The 17181-nt window shown below is 30.7% G+C and overlaps 3 protein-coding genes and 2 long non-coding RNA genes across 26 annotated transcripts; 2 read left to right on the forward strand and 3 right to left on the reverse strand.

Moving 5' to 3' along the window:
* Positions 1-539: 539 nt before the first annotated feature.
* LOC128883894 (uncharacterized) lies at positions 540-2751 on the reverse strand. Of its 7 annotated transcripts, none has more exons than XR_008459155.1 (5): positions 2363-2751; positions 2209-2280; positions 1862-2151; positions 1730-1809; positions 540-1613 (listed from the first exon to the last, which is right to left on the reverse strand). It is a non-coding gene; the product is annotated as an uncharacterized LOC128883894 (long non-coding RNA). The 7 variants fall into 7 exon arrangements; XR_008459154.1 differs by having other exon boundaries at positions 540-1065; positions 1118-1208; positions 1299-2151; XR_008459153.1 differs by having other exon boundaries at positions 1730-2151.
* A 2465-nt stretch (positions 2752-5216) lies between these two features.
* On the reverse strand, positions 5217-6800 carry LOC128884169 (uncharacterized). Of its 2 annotated transcripts, XM_054137307.1 has the most exons (3): positions 6393-6800; positions 5718-6329; positions 5217-5658 (listed from the first exon to the last, which is right to left on the reverse strand). In XM_054137307.1, the coding sequence occupies exons 1-3, from the start codon at positions 6592-6594 to the stop codon at positions 5417-5419; spliced, it is 1056 nt and encodes a 351-aa protein (XP_053993282.1). In that variant the 5' UTR covers positions 6595-6800; the 3' UTR covers positions 5217-5416. The 2 variants fall into 2 exon arrangements, with proteins under 2 accessions (XP_053993282.1, XP_053993281.1); XM_054137306.1 differs by having other exon boundaries at positions 5718-6800.
* Positions 6801-7636: 836 nt separating this feature from the next.
* On the reverse strand, positions 7637-13493 carry LOC128884165 (uncharacterized). 6 transcript variants are annotated; one of them, XM_054137293.1, is made up of 16 exons: positions 12519-13493; positions 12226-12470; positions 12082-12173; positions 11935-12019; positions 11746-11883; positions 11390-11655; positions 11244-11339; positions 9659-11159; positions 9489-9599; positions 9374-9439; positions 9260-9321; positions 9048-9207; positions 8903-8976; positions 8342-8808; positions 7990-8251; positions 7637-7934 (listed from the first exon to the last, which is right to left on the reverse strand). In XM_054137293.1, the coding sequence occupies exons 3-14, from the start codon at positions 12168-12170 to the stop codon at positions 8391-8393; spliced, it is 3066 nt and encodes a 1021-aa protein (XP_053993268.1). In that variant the 5' UTR covers positions 12171-12173; positions 12226-12470; positions 12519-13493; the 3' UTR covers positions 7637-7934; positions 7990-8251; positions 8342-8390. The 6 variants fall into 6 exon arrangements, with proteins under 6 accessions (XP_053993268.1, XP_053993264.1, XP_053993263.1 ...); XM_054137289.1 differs by having other exon boundaries at positions 12066-12173; XM_054137288.1 differs by having other exon boundaries at positions 11746-12019; positions 12066-12173; positions 12555-13493.
* Positions 13494-13694: 201 nt separating this feature from the next.
* On the forward strand, positions 13695-16345 carry LOC128884167 (uncharacterized). 10 transcript variants are annotated; one of them, XM_054137297.1, is made up of 13 exons: positions 13695-13848; positions 13906-14058; positions 14120-14207; positions 14275-14333; positions 14410-14495; positions 14548-14821; positions 14881-15070; positions 15132-15259; positions 15518-15606; positions 15656-15754; positions 15818-15895; positions 15942-15998; positions 16081-16345. In XM_054137297.1, the coding sequence occupies exons 3-13, from the start codon at positions 14156-14158 to the stop codon at positions 16148-16150; spliced, it is 1182 nt and encodes a 393-aa protein (XP_053993272.1). In that variant the 5' UTR covers positions 13695-13848; positions 13906-14058; positions 14120-14155; the 3' UTR covers positions 16151-16345. The 10 variants fall into 10 exon arrangements, with proteins under 10 accessions (XP_053993272.1, XP_053993273.1, XP_053993271.1 ...); XM_054137298.1 differs by having other exon boundaries at positions 13906-14054; XM_054137296.1 differs by having other exon boundaries at positions 13906-14008; positions 14054-14207.
* Positions 16346-16416: 71 nt separating this feature from the next.
* LOC128884170 (uncharacterized) lies at positions 16417-17160 on the forward strand. Its single transcript, XR_008459263.1, has 3 exons — positions 16417-16690; positions 16743-16871; positions 16937-17160. It is a non-coding gene; the product is annotated as an uncharacterized LOC128884170 (long non-coding RNA).
* The last annotated feature ends 21 nt before the right edge of the window (positions 17161-17181 follow it).

Here is a 17181-nt window from a genome sequence, read left to right on the forward strand (position 1 = left end):
AAACCCAATTTCAGACGCCTGAGTACATCTTATGTGTTACTATTCAGTAAAAGCAACTCCTTTTTTTTATTAAATGTCTTTTTTTACTTAAAAACTACATAAAAAACTAACTATGAATATTTACACATTCAGACAACAAGCACTTAACGCTTTTAATACTCCTTATCAAAAAATCGTATATTGAACTCGTATGTTAGTTTACTTAAGCATTTTTTTTTGAGTCTAACATTATTAAAAAAAAAACCTCATTTTTTCTTTTGGTAGTCCTAGTTGAATGCGCACCTTGGTATAAAAAGCCGTCAAGTGTAGCTCTTTTTTTTTAATTCATATAAATCTATTTTCAAAAGCAAGGCTGTATGAACAACCAATATACTTATGTAAGCCTAGAAACTAGCGTTATTTTCAAAATTATTGCTTTTATTAATTTTATTGTAGATTGTAATAACTTTATAAGACTTCATGTTTTATGATTTTTTTACCATAAGGAGGGAAATGAAAAAAACACTTTTTCTCTTTTATCTAGTAATTTTTTAATCGTTATGCAGAATTTCTTATACAATTAAGAATTAGAGATAGACCGTACGGAAAGTTTTTTTTCTGCTAATAACAAAAACAACATCACGGAATCATTTAAACAAAACTAATTTATTTAATTTACACATTAAATTTTCTTATACTTATTTCCTTATTTTCTCTCAAGTACAAAACCTAAGGACATTTTGAATAAATTACTGCTTGATTTCTGTTAGAGTGCAAATATCAAAAAATAAAAATTTTGACGACATGGATATGAGAACCAAAATTGAAGTGAACAATCAGTCAAATTGATTGTAAATTCAAAAACTGAAATTGACAAAACAAAATATCGATATATAATAAAATCCAAATATTGTTACAACTTCCCAACCTATTTCGTCAAAAAAAATGTTTGATATATCTTTTTTTCATTCACATTTAATACGAAACTACTTCCGCGAAAAGTTTTGAATAAAAAAAAAAAAAAGTAAACAACACAAACTGATAAACATGCTTTCACAAATCATCCACAATTCCTAAACGAAACGCCTGGCATCCAACAGAGCAGCTTTTTAAAAAAAACCCTAACATAAGACTTTACTTGCATCCCCAATCCATTGATTAAGTTTTTTTCTGCAGAAAAGCCTTTTTTTAAACGGGATTCTCACCATAATTTATACTTGCTATATGACCTATATAAAAAAAAATACGGAAGCTTACATATATCTATCGGAAATAACTGAGATTAAGATATTAATGGGAAACATCTGTAAAACAATTACCTCATTTAATCGCGTAAAACATATTCACACTTTTGTTTGATCCATAAAATTTTTTTAAAACATTCAATGACGTTAACACATAAAATTTCTCATGAAGCGTTTAAATTAAACTATTTCTTCATTTTTACTTTAGATGAAAATTCTTATCATTACTCTTTTCATGTAAAAGAAATCAATCGCTTTCTTGAATTTTTAACCTGAGTTATCGCTAAGTTCCATGACCTTTATAAGTGAAAATTGTTTATTAAGACCCCAGTTGAAGCATATCCTTAAAAAAAAAATAGAACTTCGACACTTTTCTTTTGTGTTGAGTCCCTATTAAACATTTAAACGTAACGTACGGATAACTCATTTCAATAACAATCAGTAATGTTTCTTCATCACGAAAAACAAGTACTTTCAAATTGATTGTTTCATTTAACAAACCGTACCAAGGAGAGATTTTTTCAACAACTTGAACTATTTTGTTTGAAATAAGTTTTGTTGAATTTTTTATTCGCTGACGGAAGAACTAAAGTATTACTACAAGTAGCATTTTTTCAAAGCTCATTTTTTAACTTTACAGTTAATCCCGAGGTTCAACACTGAATTAAAGTGAGAGATGCGTTGTTAGTTAAGCGTTGCCTCATTAGGACTTCGTTTCAGTCTATTACTAGCGTAATTCCAGACATGGATTAGGGACTATACCTAAGAGAGTATTCCATTTTTTTATGTTTTAAGTGAGGCTCTATCCCTTTAATTTACGATAGTCGAGTGGGCGGTTATCCTTTAACGGCAGATGATCAAGCTCACATTCACTTTAATGTTTTGAGTAAGGAACTCTATCTATTTAGCGTATCCCATGCTCGAAAGACTAGCAAGAAAAAAATTTTTTTTTTTTTGTAAATTGGGAAAAATAAAAATAACTAACTGGTATGGGTGAGAAAAAACATAGCCATCTTTGTTACTTTAAAACTTTCTTATCATCTGATAAACGAAAAACCTACAATTTCAATAAAAAAAAAATTTTAGGAAACACAATTTTTTCAAAATATTCCAAACATAAATTAATTGTTTCTTCTTACACCAAAAAAAAGAATCACACAATCATCAGGACATAAATTTAAGGCCAGATTAAATAATCAAATCTATCTTTCGGGAGTATAATTTGGTTTTTAATGTTATCCGAATCTTAGGTAGCGTAAGGAACATTTTTTAAATTCATGATTGTGTTTATGTTGGGATTCGTTAGAATTTGTAGTAATTACAGTGGCAATGGTTTTCTTTTTAAGGAAGGAATGTGAAATTAATTTAAATAGAACTGAACGTCAAGGTGACACTTCGACAAATATTTCATGTCAATTCCCTTTCATTCAATTGGCAAACATACAAAAAAAATTTGGTTTTTTATTCAATTGTATCAAAAATACATCCTATATTAAACGATAGAACATAAAAAAAAAATTTTTTTTTATTTGTGTAATAAGGAAGACAACGCATATTTAAAAATTTAATTTTTTTTTTTTGTTCTAGGCGTTTACAAAGTCATTAGCAATTGCGAAAAATACTTAACAAAAAATTATACATACATACATTACCGAAACATGTCAAATCTAACTTAAAGATCATTATGTTACGAAACCACTTGGTAAAAAAAAAAAACGTATGTTGAATAAAAGTTACAAAGGAAAATACTGATGTGTACTACATGCCTATAATTCGTAAATTTTTTTATATGCGCTGTATGGATATTTCCGACAAAAAGCTTAAATCGAAATTTTTAATGATATAGATTTTTACTAAAAAAAAAGTCTAAGTTTTTCTATCATTCATTAGCATAAAATGTACAATCAATTCACTCTGACAGGTGTTTACTCTATGATTTGCTTTTATGATGAATGACTAACAAATGAAGCATTTCTTTTTATTTTTTAAGTTCCTCAGCGTATTCAATAACAAATTTTCTTTCACTCCTTCCTTCGATTTTGACTCTTTGAAATAATTCCGCTACATTGTAACAACAAATCATTATTGTAAAGAACAGGTACTTATTGCATATCAGAAAGTAATAAATTCTAATACTATCTAAACCATTTTTTTTAAATATCAATGAATAAAAATTTACACGGTGAAACACAATTTCTCGAGAGTATCAAATAAAGACTCCTTTTAAAAAACAACACGCCTTTCGAGAAATTCATAATATTCGATTTTGAGAATATTTTATAACTTTAGCCTTATTGTAATAATGTGTAAAAAAAAAGTTTGCTTGATAGTTTTTGTCAAGAAACTGTTTTAAAATGATAGTCACTTAAATATTGTTGTAAGAATTCCAATTCCGATCGGAATTAGATTTTACTGATCCGACAAGTCAAATATTTTTGGCTTTGTATGAAAACGTTTATATTTCAAAATAATGATGGTACCTTGCTGAATGTAATTAGTAAAATGGATTATGGTCAACAGTTTACGTGGAATTCCCGAAAACATGTATACATTTTCTTTGCACGATCTAAATACCACAACATAGATTTTTAATATGAAAGACGAATTCTTTGTTATTCTAGATAAATTTTAAATCATTAGTGATTCAACCGATAGTTGGAATTTTTTTTGATAAACTGCAACAAATTAGTGATTTTTGGTAACTTTAAGCGCGTCGAATGTTTTTTTTTGTTTTCAATATTACAGTTATAACGGGTTAAGCGATACACAAATTAAAAACAAAAACTTGGACTAATTCCCGTTAGACTCTATAAAGATAGACGGTACGTGCTACGTTTAGATAAAAAAATAACAAACGTATTGTTACAATTGAAGGAATTTTTTCATCAATCCTACAAATATAATTAAAAAGTTTAAAATTAGGAACATGCATAAAATGTAAGCTTAATATACTAGGAATATCTTTCTGATAAAAACACTGAAACAATGGTGTAAAAAATTTTAGAAAGAATTTAAAAACACAATGTGAAACTTGAACAAAAAAGATATTCAATGCTTGAATCAGTTAGGAATAAATCTTCAAAAGAGAGTCCAAAAATTTAATAAAAGATCAAAAAAAAAAAATTATAATATATCTATAGACGAGTGCTTGATTTGAAAAATATTTAAATTTCATTTATTCTTTTTTTTGGGTGGTTTTTTAAGGGGCTTTTTTGTTCCGAAACTCAAAGAGCCTCGAATTTTCTTGTTAATTGCTGCACAGTAAATAGACTCAGTTAAAATTTAATAAATTCCTTTTCCTAACCTTGTTCAATATTGCGCAATCTTTTCGTTAATTGCTTTAATTGCACTGTTGACTCATACTCTATGACATCAATCGGTAGTTTTGTTGCAAACACGCTTAACGTGTTATGCAACAAGAAAAGGAAGAATGTTAAAAAATAAAATTGTTTCATTGCATTTTTGTTCGTTAAGAACAAATAAAAATAGCTGTTTTAACCTGGTTTAAAAATTTAGCGAGAATTGCAATTTCCAATGCTATCCATAACACTATTTTTTATACTTCGTAGAAGGGATGGAAGAAAGGTCGGGTGTTTAAACATGTTTAAATAATTGTTAAAATGAAGAGTATATTTTTAATGTCAATATTTTTTTATTGTAAATATGGTTGAAATTACAACGTTGCAATGTTGTTATTTAAAGTAAAGAAAAAGTGTAGAATTTTTCTTAATCATTCTTCTATTGTATCAAAAAATTTTCATTTGTTTCTTAAGATTGAATTCAATAAAATGATGCTTGAGTGCAACATGAAGACGTTGTCTAAGTTTAACTTTCTATTTTTACGATGCTGTGTCCTAGCCGTTTGTTTATTTAAAGAAAACACTCTATTTAGAATATATCCTTCTGTCAATTTTTCAGGTTTACTGTGTTCTAGAAGAAAATAGGAAACAAATATTCATTACAGTGTTTGTAAAACATGAAGAAAAAAACTCATGCCTTGTAAAAATTTTATATAAAAGTATACACAAACACGAGTTACTAGTTTTGCATTTTGTGAAATGTCTAATCAGGATGCTAAGCATTCGCTTAATATTGCAACATATAAAGAAAAAATCGAAACACAGATTTACTTTAAAACCTTCTACTATTGAATTCAGAAAATCCAATAACATATCACAACATTTATAATGTCATTAACCACGATGAACGACAACATCAATATTAATTGGAGAGTTTGTAAGTGAATCACGGTGCTCACTCGATGTGTCTATAAAATCAAAAACGGAATTTCGAGTCGATAAAGAGTCAAAACATTCTTTAATAAATGGAGACCCGAATGTGGTGGATCTACGACGATCCTTTAAATAACGACGTGATTCGGATTGTCCGCTTGGACAAGCGGTAGTACGCTGTGTGTTCTTGTAATAAAAAGTATCTAAGGTTGTGTTTAAAAAAGAAATAAATGAAGAGTGTTTTTTTTTTTTTTGTACATACCATCTTCAACAAATATATGAGGATACTCTGTAGTGTTCCCTTGTAACGTTGGCGTTATATTAGCACTCGATTCGTGGAAGTCAAGTAAAGTATCGGTTAAGCTGCAATTTGCAGCTCCATGTAAATAAAGATTGTGATATTCATCAAACTCTTTGTTCAAATGACCATTAAATAAATTATCAGTAAAGTCTATAAATGATGTTTTGGCTAAATTAGATGGATTATTCGTAAATGAATGAAGTAAAACACTGTTTTTTTCTAAAAAAAATTGACGATAATAAGACTTTTGATCACTACGTAGAGTGTATATAAGATAAGCTAAAAGAATACTTAAGAACCCTTGAATAAAAGATGGTAGACTTAAAAGAATACAAAATTGTTTATACCAAAAAGGCACTGTTATTTCTCTATAAAAATCATCAAGCATCCAACTTGGCGGCTGAACTTTTTGCGATAAAAATCCATGATAATGTGGTGTGACATGATCAAAATAGTTATCCAATATAATAACGAAAATTGTAAAAATTATGTCAACAATGGCTAGGCAGCCATGTACCAATGAGATAGAAAAAAGATAATTTCTTTTTCCTTCTTCCACAATATAATAGGTAACTAATGGTAAAAAGCCAAGACGAGAAATATTGACGTAGCCGTATAATATACACACGGATTTACCCAAAAAAAAAGTGACTAGTGTCACAATTAAAAGAGTAAAAGTCAAGGCGTAGGAGACGAAATGGACAATTTGTTGACGATTGAAACATCTACACCAAAGTCTTAATATTGTGAAATGTTTTGAAATTGTGTTTTCTGAAAATGTAGTATGTGTCGGAAGACATCCTTGACCTTTCGTTGGAGAATCTAGCAAATCTTTCATAAAGAAACCATACGCTTTTCAAATAAAATTCTGCAGTTTTATTTAAAATTTTATATCCATTATTTTGAAATATACATAAGGATTGACTTGTCAGAAATAACTGATCCTATGTTTTGAAGAAAAAAACAAATTTTAATATCTTAGAAATAATAAAAGAATAATTAGTATACGAACAATAATTGATCCCGTTTTGCTGTATTCTATGGAATAGAAAAAGATTATGTTGTGTATAAGTAAATATTAAAAAATAGATTAATTAACTGCGTGTAGTCTTACAAGAAAAATTTTGATTTTGTGAGAAAAAATAATTATGTTTTATGAGAAATCTAAAAATATGTTGTTTTCATAATTTTTAGCAATCATAAGCAATTAATTTTAACCGTTTCTACATTTTAGGCAACTTTTCTGCGTGAATTCAATCTAGGGAGACTAAAGGAAGAAAAAAAATGAACTACTGCTGAATTTATCGCTCGAAGCTAACGAAATAATATCACGTGCATGACCACTTTTCTACCCAATTAGTAAGCGTTCCTTTTTGATAGTTAGTTACGTAGGACTAGCTCAATTTATACATTCACAAAACAATCATATCTTGCAACATTCAAGTGGTCAAAATGTTTTTATAATCAAATTTTTTAACTAAAGAATCTCAAAATATTTTAGGGTATCGGAAATCTTTCTAAAATAATTCTTGACGAGGTCATCATGGGCAATAGACTGCATTTATTTTTTTTACATGCAGAGAATTTGATTCGTATTTCCATACAAATCAAGAAACATCAGCGCCCTACACGATTTTGTTCTTAACAATCGGCATTTTCTATGGTTTCCATAAAACTCTTGGCTCTATTGTTATAATCTTTTTTTTTGAAAATGAAAATTAAGTTTGACATTTAAATATGACTCAATTATTTCAAATTTTTCATGTTAATAGCAATATAACACGTTGTGTAAATTTTTTTTAAGCGTCGTAGATACCAAATAATGTTTTGTAAATGTCAAAAATTTGTTGAATTGTATGTTTTCGCTTTGGACGTACTAATATAATCAATTGACATTCGAGTTGATTCGTAGAAGAATAACACGAGTCAGGTGTTATTAAATCATCATTCACGCTGGAATCAAATAATGTTAGTCACGAGGTGTACACAAACTTTTCTTTAATTATGTTTCCAATACCATAAATTTTCAAAGTCATATTCTTCTAGAAAACAATCAAAAATTATTGTCGTTTTAACTAGACGAAATGTACAAGTCTTTTATACATAAGAAATCACTAGTAGTAAAAAAAGACTCTTTATCAAGGAGATAATCTCAACGATTTGGTGTATTTTGAATGGCTACAGGAGAACAAAATGTCATCTTGCATAAAAATATAACGAATCACTTGAATACCTTTTTTTTACGGTGTACTCGAAGTACTTCGAAACGAGTTGCTATGCAGATTCAACTCATAGAATCTACATTGGATGACGCTGTAATTGCGATGAACTAAAGTTTCATTTTCAACCGTTCTTTCTGTAGGTAAGGAAAGAGGAAAAACAATGTAGACTTGGAGTCTAGTGTTACTTTAACATTGTAAATTGGTTGTCAATGTGAAAAATAATATATATCAATAGATGCGTAGGTCAATCCACCAAGTGATTTGTGGTACTGCCTAGATAAAATAAATTGAAGAGTGACACACTACTTTTTTTTAATAAAAAATAATTTCAAATCAAAGTCATTGTACGTCCTAGTTGAGTACCTAATTTTTATTAGACATTTCTTTGTACTCTAAATAATTTCTCTCGATGCTAATTTAGGATAGGACTTGCAAAAAATGTTTTGGATACATTTTGTCGTACACGACATAAATTACGTAGTAGATCATTCTCGATCTCTTCTCCTGCTATTCGTTGGTATGGTGTATCAGCAGGGTGTAGGGCAACATTTTCCGGTAAGAAAATGTTTGATTCCGGTAATGCGGATATCTCAAGAGGATTTTTAAGAACTTGTGGCACATAAAGTTGAAATGTTTCTTGATCCGTTGTATGAGTATGGTTTTTGATATTTTCTTGTTCAACACAAGAAGTGTTTTCAAACATTCGCTTGTTGTCATGCAGTCCAGATATTTTGTTGGGACATGGAATGTTTCTTTCGATTGATAAAACAGCGGACATACAATCCATAGTATCCACAGACTCTTTATGCTTTAAAGAATGAAGAGAAGTTCTAAGACAATGAAAGACACATACACGTATAAATGTATTTAAAAAATTAAAAAAACAGATTTTCTATAAAAAACATTCACAGATGCTGCTATTACAATGGAGAATAAAAGCTTGTAGGATTTTCATGATAAGCTTTGTGCGAAGCACATGTGTTGTTCTCTCGTGGCGTCTAGACAGGATTTTTTAATTGACAGGAAATAATATTTAGACACAAAGCAATACGTTCAACATTTGTCTAACCCTTAGAAATGTTTTCATAGAGAGAAATGGCTGTTCAAGTGTATAATTTTTGAATTCTTTCTTTTGTAAAAGCTTTTGAATCGCTACTTGTAACAAATAGCACTCTTTTTCTCTATTTGAATATTTTTCTTTCCAATTCTGTATCTCAAGATTCGATTGGCTACCATTATAAGTAACAAATCAATTATAATAAATTACAAGACATTGCGTACTGCTCAAGTAAATTCGATCGTTTCTTGACAACTTTTTCAAGCAAGGCGCATTGTTTGTGTAACTAAAAAAGATTGGCGTTAACATATTCCAATTTTACTAGGATGGAGTTTTACCTTTGCATTGTACTCTTTTTCCAGTTTCTCCTTATATTCGTTAAAAAAAGTATCATCGACGGCAGTCTGATAGGAAACAGATAGTGCTGTAATTTTTTTAAAATTGTTCAGAAACCTGGGCTGACGTAAAACATGGATTCAGTTGATAGTTTAAAACTAAAACTTGACTGAATTGATTATGAACACGAATCAATGTTGACGGCGAGTTTTGGCTAGGGGTCAAAAACTACAAATAAATGAGATTAGAAAAAAAAATTCATGGTAAACGACAACAAGATGCAATACCTTTCCTATGGTAGAAATGTATTTCACATTATCTTTTGTTGAAGAATCCAGTTTGATTCTTTTTTCTTTAAGAATATCTGAATTTCTTTTGAGCACAGGTTTTTTTAAACTTATTTTTTGTTTAAGACGATCCGTTTTTGTACCAATCACTTGATTCAAAACTGGTTTTGTATGAAAAAGTAGTTGAAGTTGAGTTGGCGAAAATGTGCAACTTTTTTCACGAACAACCATACCATGGTTACTTTGTTGTACCTTTTCATTCTCCAACTTGAAATAACGTCGTGAAGGCGATTTGGTTTGTTGTGTTTGAAATGTTAATTTTTGAATTAAAACACAATATTTTCTAAACTTTCTTAAATACATTTGCTTTATATGGACATAATGCGGATTAAAGAATAAAGGTTCTTTTAAATGTCTGCATGATTTTCGAATAGGATGGGATTTTTTTTTTTTTATAATTTTGGAAAATTTATTTCTTCTTTTAGGTGACAAAGACAATTCAGAAAAGCTTCCAATAACTTTTTTGCTTAGTTTTGTAAAAGGATTTTTTTGTTGTGAAAAACTTAGCGGAGAAAGAACTGTGCAAGTTGAACGTCTCTCGAACGCTTGTCGTTTTTCTTGAACAGACAGTATATTCTTTTGATTTTGCATTATTTTTATTGTGGGTGTAGAAGAGGATAGTCTGGGAGATGGATTTTGAACAAAACGAATGTGCGGAAAAGGCAACGTATTACGTAGAGGTGAATAATTTGAAGTAAGCGTTCCTGAAACACAAGAAACGTCTTCACTTAATTCACAAGTTGAGATGCTATGATTTCTCTTTGAAAAAGAACTGGAATCATGGAGTCCATTTGGATGGATGATTCCGATGGATTGACTTAAAAAAAAGTCCTGGTTTATTTTAGAATCGTCAAAAGGATTCGATTGGGTTTGGGACATATCGGAATCTTTAGTACCACCTTTAGATGCTTGTATCATTATTTGTAAAAAAAAATGTCTAGTAAAAACTAGGGGATAGGAAGGTCGTTCAACAAGTTGAACAGTTGTTCGACAAAAATTTCTTATACACTGTTGGTTAGGAACTCTTTGAATCGGTGTTGATTTTTGAATTGTCTTCAAAAGCGAAATAGGATATTGCAACGAGGAAGTCACATTCACTTTTAACGATGGGCATTGAGTCAATTTGACGCGGGACTCATACTTTGAATTAGTCAATGTTTGAACTGCTTTTGTTAACATGTTAGGTGCTTGGCTTAAAGTGGAGACGTTTAAAGTGGTTTTAGGAATGTGAACAAAAATAGGAGACGTTAATAGTCTAGTATAAGTTTTTTTTAATTCAAATAAGCTTGCCAAAGTAACAAAGGAACGTTCTTTTTTCGAGTGTATTGTATGATGTTGAGCAATCAAGAATGTTAAACTCTGAGTTAAAGGAACCTTTTTTTTTTTTACAGATATAGACTGGACAGGAATACGTTTTAAACAATGTGTTCCCTTTTGCCGGCTGAAAAGCAAACAGAATAAATAATACTTTATAAAAGCTTTGACAGAAGTTCTTAAGAATTTGAGAAACATCCACATAAATTACTTGAGCATTCCAACTTGTTCAGAAAGACGTTTCATACAAAGCTTATTTTCTTTATCGGATATTTCGAATTCCTCTAATGTTTTGCCTGCTTTTTCACTAGATGACAAAAAAAAATGTTACCCATCAATACCTATTGTAAGACTTACAGAAGACTCTCGAGACCTACAATAATTTTATGTTTTTTACTTGAATCCTGTTGCCACTCTAAGCATTGAGTTTTACTAAGAACAAGGGCTTTTTCCATATTTCGAAGTCGATCCACTAAGTATTTCTTCTCTTCAAATGCTTCATTTAATTGATTTTGACTCTGTGAATAATTTTCTTTTAATTGATGAAACTCGTTCTCCCATTGCTGCATAGTTAAAACTTGCTGACTTTCGTGTTCCTTTTTTTGATCACTTGACTGAACACTCTTTCAAGGTTTGTATTTCCATAACATTCATATGTTTAGTAAAGAATTAAACAATCAACACATTGACAATGGTGTTACAAAAAAAGATACCTGAAGCTGTTTTATAATAGACATGGCATCCTCAAGAGCGTCATTTTTCTCAGAAACCAGCTCTTTTGTTAAATGCAACAGTTTTGTTAATTTTTTACATTCCTCTTGTAATAGCTCGAAATTTTCAGGGACTTCCGCCTTATGTTTAAAAAAAGAATCATATGTAGATAACTGTTCATTTTTTCTTACAATTTTTTTAATAATGCGTAGTTGTTCGTATTGAATCTCACGTAATGCTGCACGTAAAGTTGTTACATACTCGGAAATTTTAGACCTACAAACATAAAACGCATTGAAAATTTTAATCAAAGCAATTTTACCGTGTTTGTTGTAGACCTTTTTGAGTTGTGGGGTATGATGCGATAAAAGGCTGTTGTGATCCTTTTATGATGAGATCCCAAACACGACTCGTAGCACGATGCCATTCTCTTTGTCAAATAACAATAAAACAAGGAAGAATATTTTAAACATGATGCATACCTGACAGGGAATTGCAACGGATGAAATCGGCGTAGCTTATTGAGTTCATTGTCGAGAAGATGATCTAAACGATTATCTTCTTGGTAAGCTAGTACAGAAAGTTCTTTATGATCACTAGATGTTTGAACTTTTGAATTCTGCTCGTTTTCATCGGACTTTAAATTCGAGAAGCAAGACTGCTCATCATGTATATCAAGTGCTTTTTCTTTAACCGCTTGAATTCGATGTAGTAAAGCATCGATTTTCTGTGGGTAAAAAAAATGAAATAATGCAAATGATGATTTAAAACATACAAAAGCTAGAACACCTTCTTTGGAACCCACGCCCACTTGTGGAAATTGATCCATTGTAGCAAGTTGGACTTTATCAACAGTTAGCATTGATATGACAGCGCCAAACAAACTGTTTTACAAAACTCTCCACCTTATCATCATTGAAATGGATAAGTGACTTTAGTTTTTTTTTTTTAAATCTTCCCAATGTTTAGTACGATTCACCACAAATAACCCTTACATTAAATTGTAAGCCACAGTTAGCTTTATTTGATTCATGTTAACTAGACGCTTGATTTTGAAAATATGTAGGAAAAAACGACTCTTTACAATGTGCTAACAAGTAGTTTAAGAGATGGTTTAAGGTACAAGCGATGGCTCTTAGTATTTAAAAAAACCACTTTATCACTTTTGTGGTCTGCCGAAAGGTACGTTGTGTGAAATAGGCTGTATCACATTTTCATTTATACAATCCGATTGAACAAATTTTGTTTGCGTTCATACATGGATTCAAGATAAAGTTAAAGACTCCTCGGTTTGAACTTATTTTTTTTTAGTCATTGAACGAATGAATTATTTTAAAATCCATGACTCGTATTGAAAAATCATGAATTGAAAAAGAGAGGCATAAGCAATACAATTGCGTTTATCTATTAGAAAAACGGAAAATAATAATCCAGCTAACAAATGCTGACAATTGTTTGTAGAAAGAGACAGTGTGTTGTAAGGTCACCAAGATTAAAATGGGTAGACGGAACGCATGCTGCGTTGTTACAATTTTTTAAAATTTCACAAACCATTTGTCAGGTCGAAAATTCTTACTCAAACGAACCAAAGCCGTTTAAATAAATCGGTTTAAATAAAGCCGTTTAAATAAATCCGTTTAAATAAAGCCTTTTGAATAAGATAGTGACATATTGTCTACTTTCAATAATTTTTGTAACAATTCAAGTTCTTTGAATACTAATGACACGCCAAATAGTTCTTGAAAATCAAAGTGAATTCAATAGTAGAAGAGAACTCGACTGATACACTTATGCAAAGTTTAGCTCTGTATCTGCACGTGGATTTGCTAGTCAAAAATTCCTTTCTTTAAAGCATATGTGGACTTGAATCAGAAACATGGGAAGATACAGGTGCACGTTGAGATGGGGCGGACGCAGGATGTGCATGAGGGCTACGCAGCACCTTGATATCAAAACAAGTTTGGTAAGAAACCCCTTTTTGACAGTGTAAGTTTTCCAGTCAATAAAAAGACGTTCATTTCCTGTTGTAAAAAAATTATAAATTTTGAGTGACAAAACAAAAGGGCGGGAGTCTTATTATTTTGTATACCGCCATATGAAAAAAAGTAAAAAACAAACGGTTCTGAAATTTATTTTTAATAACGTAATTTTTCGTCCATCAGACAATTGAAAGCATGTCAACTTGGTGAAACGTTTTAAGAATTGCTACCAATACCAAAACTCAAAAAGGGGTATACATCTGTTGAGTCGAAATTTCCGTCAAATGTAAGAAAAATCAAGAGTCTATTTGTTTTGGGCAGTGTCTTAAAGTGTCAGTATGTTGTTTTGTTTCTACTAGATTGTCTATTTAAGTGACAGAACATTTTCCTATAATAGCAGAGGAAAAAGCAACCAATTCAAATCTTGTTTTCAATGAGTACTGGGAATTTTCACTATGGCCAAGCAAGTAGCCCAAGTGGATTCGGTAACTTGTTGTATGTTCTTCTTTTTTTTTATTTTTTGTCGACGGGTTGATTTCGGGCATTTATTAGAAGCATCTGTGTCACGATGGCATTCTTGGTTTTCAAGATCACCTAATGACATAGAAAATGTGCGTTTTTATAAAAAAAATTAGTTATAAAAATGACATGGAAATCCCAATATGTATGCATTTTGTGTCGTTGTAGATCCGCATCAATGTAGATTGTGTTAAACTTTTTGATAAAGAGTTTCAGGAAACAGAATCCGATAGTGTTTCTAATTCAGACGAAAGGTTTGCGACCTTTCCATGCACTGGTAATAAATTGACTACTATAAAATTTTAGTAACATAACCAATAAAAGTACACAACTTTCTTTCGTTTACTTAAAAGATGATCAAGGGTTTGCATTCGGGTCGTACCCATTAAAAGATCAAAAACAATGGAATTTTATGATTGATCGTATGAAATATAACATGAGAATTGTTAATGAAAAAAGTCATGGGACCATCTATCATAATTTCAAACATGATTTTCATACTGGGGATTCTTACGCACAAGAAGATGAATGTATTAATAAGTGCGATATGCTTGAATTGACGCAGCGCAAGGAACATGATGTAAAATATCATGTTGAGTCGGTTGGACATTGTTGCGAACGCGTTTCTTACGATTGTAGAAGGACAGCGGCAACTCGGACAAGTTGATTCCTTGTGTTTTTTCATTGCCTTGTAATGGGAAAACCGCTTTTTTATGCGGCAATTTCCCAAACCCGTCATTTAATAAAAAAATTCCGATGGTTCGCAGTGTTGACAAATTCGTTGCAGTTCTTCACCTGCCTAGAGGAATTTACTACTATAGATTTAACGGTACGTTGTTAAAAGAATTTAGAACTAGCGTGAAACAAAACGTTTTTTTTTCGCTTTACAGTGGATGGAAAATGGTCATTTATACCCGAGTATCCTAATGTTGTCACAAGAAAAGGTCAAAAACTAAACGTTTACGACATTTCAAATTATCGTTGCAAATATTACCAAATTGACGAAGAGTACCAAAAGGTAGAATAAATGATCAGTTTTTGCTAGCCGTTGATTGCAGCGGAATTTAAGGAAACATTGTGTTTTGAAACTATTGATTCTTACTTTAGTTTTTTTTTGAACCCTATTACAGACATGTTATCTACAATGGGAAAAATGAAAATTCCTAGTAGTAGAAAGGGTTGACTGAATCGAATGTTTTAAATGTTAATAGAAAAAATGACAATTATAGACCAAGCTTCACAACAGATTTAATTCACAAATATTGTGTTACTTTAGGCTAAAAAACAAGTGTTTCATCAAAAGCTTCCTGAGTTAAGCCAATATAATGCTCACGCACCAAGTTTACCTTTTCTTTTAGAAAAAAAGTAAGAAAACCTTTCTCAACTTTGTTAGCTACAGAGTACCTCACCATAGTAACCAAATCCGTTGTTTTCCTGGAAATAATAATTATTCAACCCTTCACTCTTTATCGAATCGCATTTATATCGATAAATCAGCCAGTCGTGATTTAGGGTAATTGTTTTGCAAGGACGAGGATATAAGGACATTCCAAAACATGAGCAATGCGTGTTTTAGGAAAAATGTTGTCTGTACATGTGTGACATGTGTTTGGAGAAGTCCTCATATGCTTCCTTTATCAACGACAGGGCCAATGTAAAATTTTAATATAAAAAAACATGACTTATTGTTACCTATTCAGTTATACTACGGTTGTGTGGATTACAAATAAGCCACGAGAAAGTTTTTTTAAAGAATCGTTACGTTTACCAAGTTATATACTAAAATGATGAAAAAATGCAAACGTTATAGAACGATTTCTGGTGTTGTTTGCTTTATAGTGTTGAGAAAACAAGATTAAAACCACTGATGTCAAAGCTGAAAATGACCCATACAGCACGCAAGTTTTGAAAAGTAATAATAGCCTTTCATAACCTGTTCAACATGAAGGGAATGTGTCTCACACACTCGGATGACATTGAAAACATTGTATTTCATAAACTGGCTAAAAAAAGCATGGTTAAAAAAAAAAAATAAATACCAACTCTATTAAAATATTTTATTTAAAACATTGTTCTGTTTTTATTATGTTAACCTTACACTAGCGTACAATAACCAAGATTTCTTTTTTTTTTTTTTGAAATGCGAAAAGAAGAATTTTTTTATTAAAAAAATTCTGTCACACTTATTCTTTCGTTTTAAAAAAGGCACGTACTAATTTTTGGCTTGAAACACACTCTTCAATTTTGTTTTAGTTACTAAATGTGAAGACTTTTTATCGGCACATAAACAAGTATTGACAAGTTATTCAGTATAGAAAAAAATCGATTCTTCCTATTACGGATTATTGAGAGTTGATCGCCAAAAGACTAGGGTATTCACGTTGATGAGTGCCTCGCAGAGTGATTGTCGAGCCATGACGGGTAGCTATGAAAAAAATGTAGTAGAACAGTAGGTGCGAAATCAAGTTTAATGCATTTTGGCGACAGTGTCAATGTTGTAGCACTCTCTCCATATGCTGGGAGGAAGAGAAACATGCTGAAATAGCTATGAAGACACTGAGTGTAGATCTGGAAGAAGGTTCGAGTCCTTTTAAAACGAGCCTGCAAGTTGAAGGATGTTGTTTAACAATGTAAATTACGTTTTTCTTTGTCATTGAAACACACGAATTGTTCTCATCATTTTTTTCTTGTTTAGAATAATTGTTTCCGAAACATGGCGCTCTTTGCGTACTAAGACAAACTCCATTTATGATAGTTTAATATTAATTGCTGAGGTAATACAAAAGTTCAAGTATTAAGGAGTATTTCACAATCAAACGTATGTGAAGCCGTTATTTACGTGTTCTTGGTCAATGACGCTATTTTTCGTTCTAATACTACGTTAATAATAAAACGAACAACATTTTTTATTGTATACTACACTATTTTGTATTTCTGTAA

Source organism: Hylaeus volcanicus, unplaced genomic scaffold, assembly GCF_026283585.1.
Source record: "Hylaeus volcanicus isolate JK05 unplaced genomic scaffold, UHH_iyHylVolc1.0_haploid 12237, whole genome shotgun sequence".
Taxonomy (NCBI): domain Eukaryota; kingdom Metazoa; phylum Arthropoda; class Insecta; order Hymenoptera; family Colletidae; genus Hylaeus; species Hylaeus volcanicus.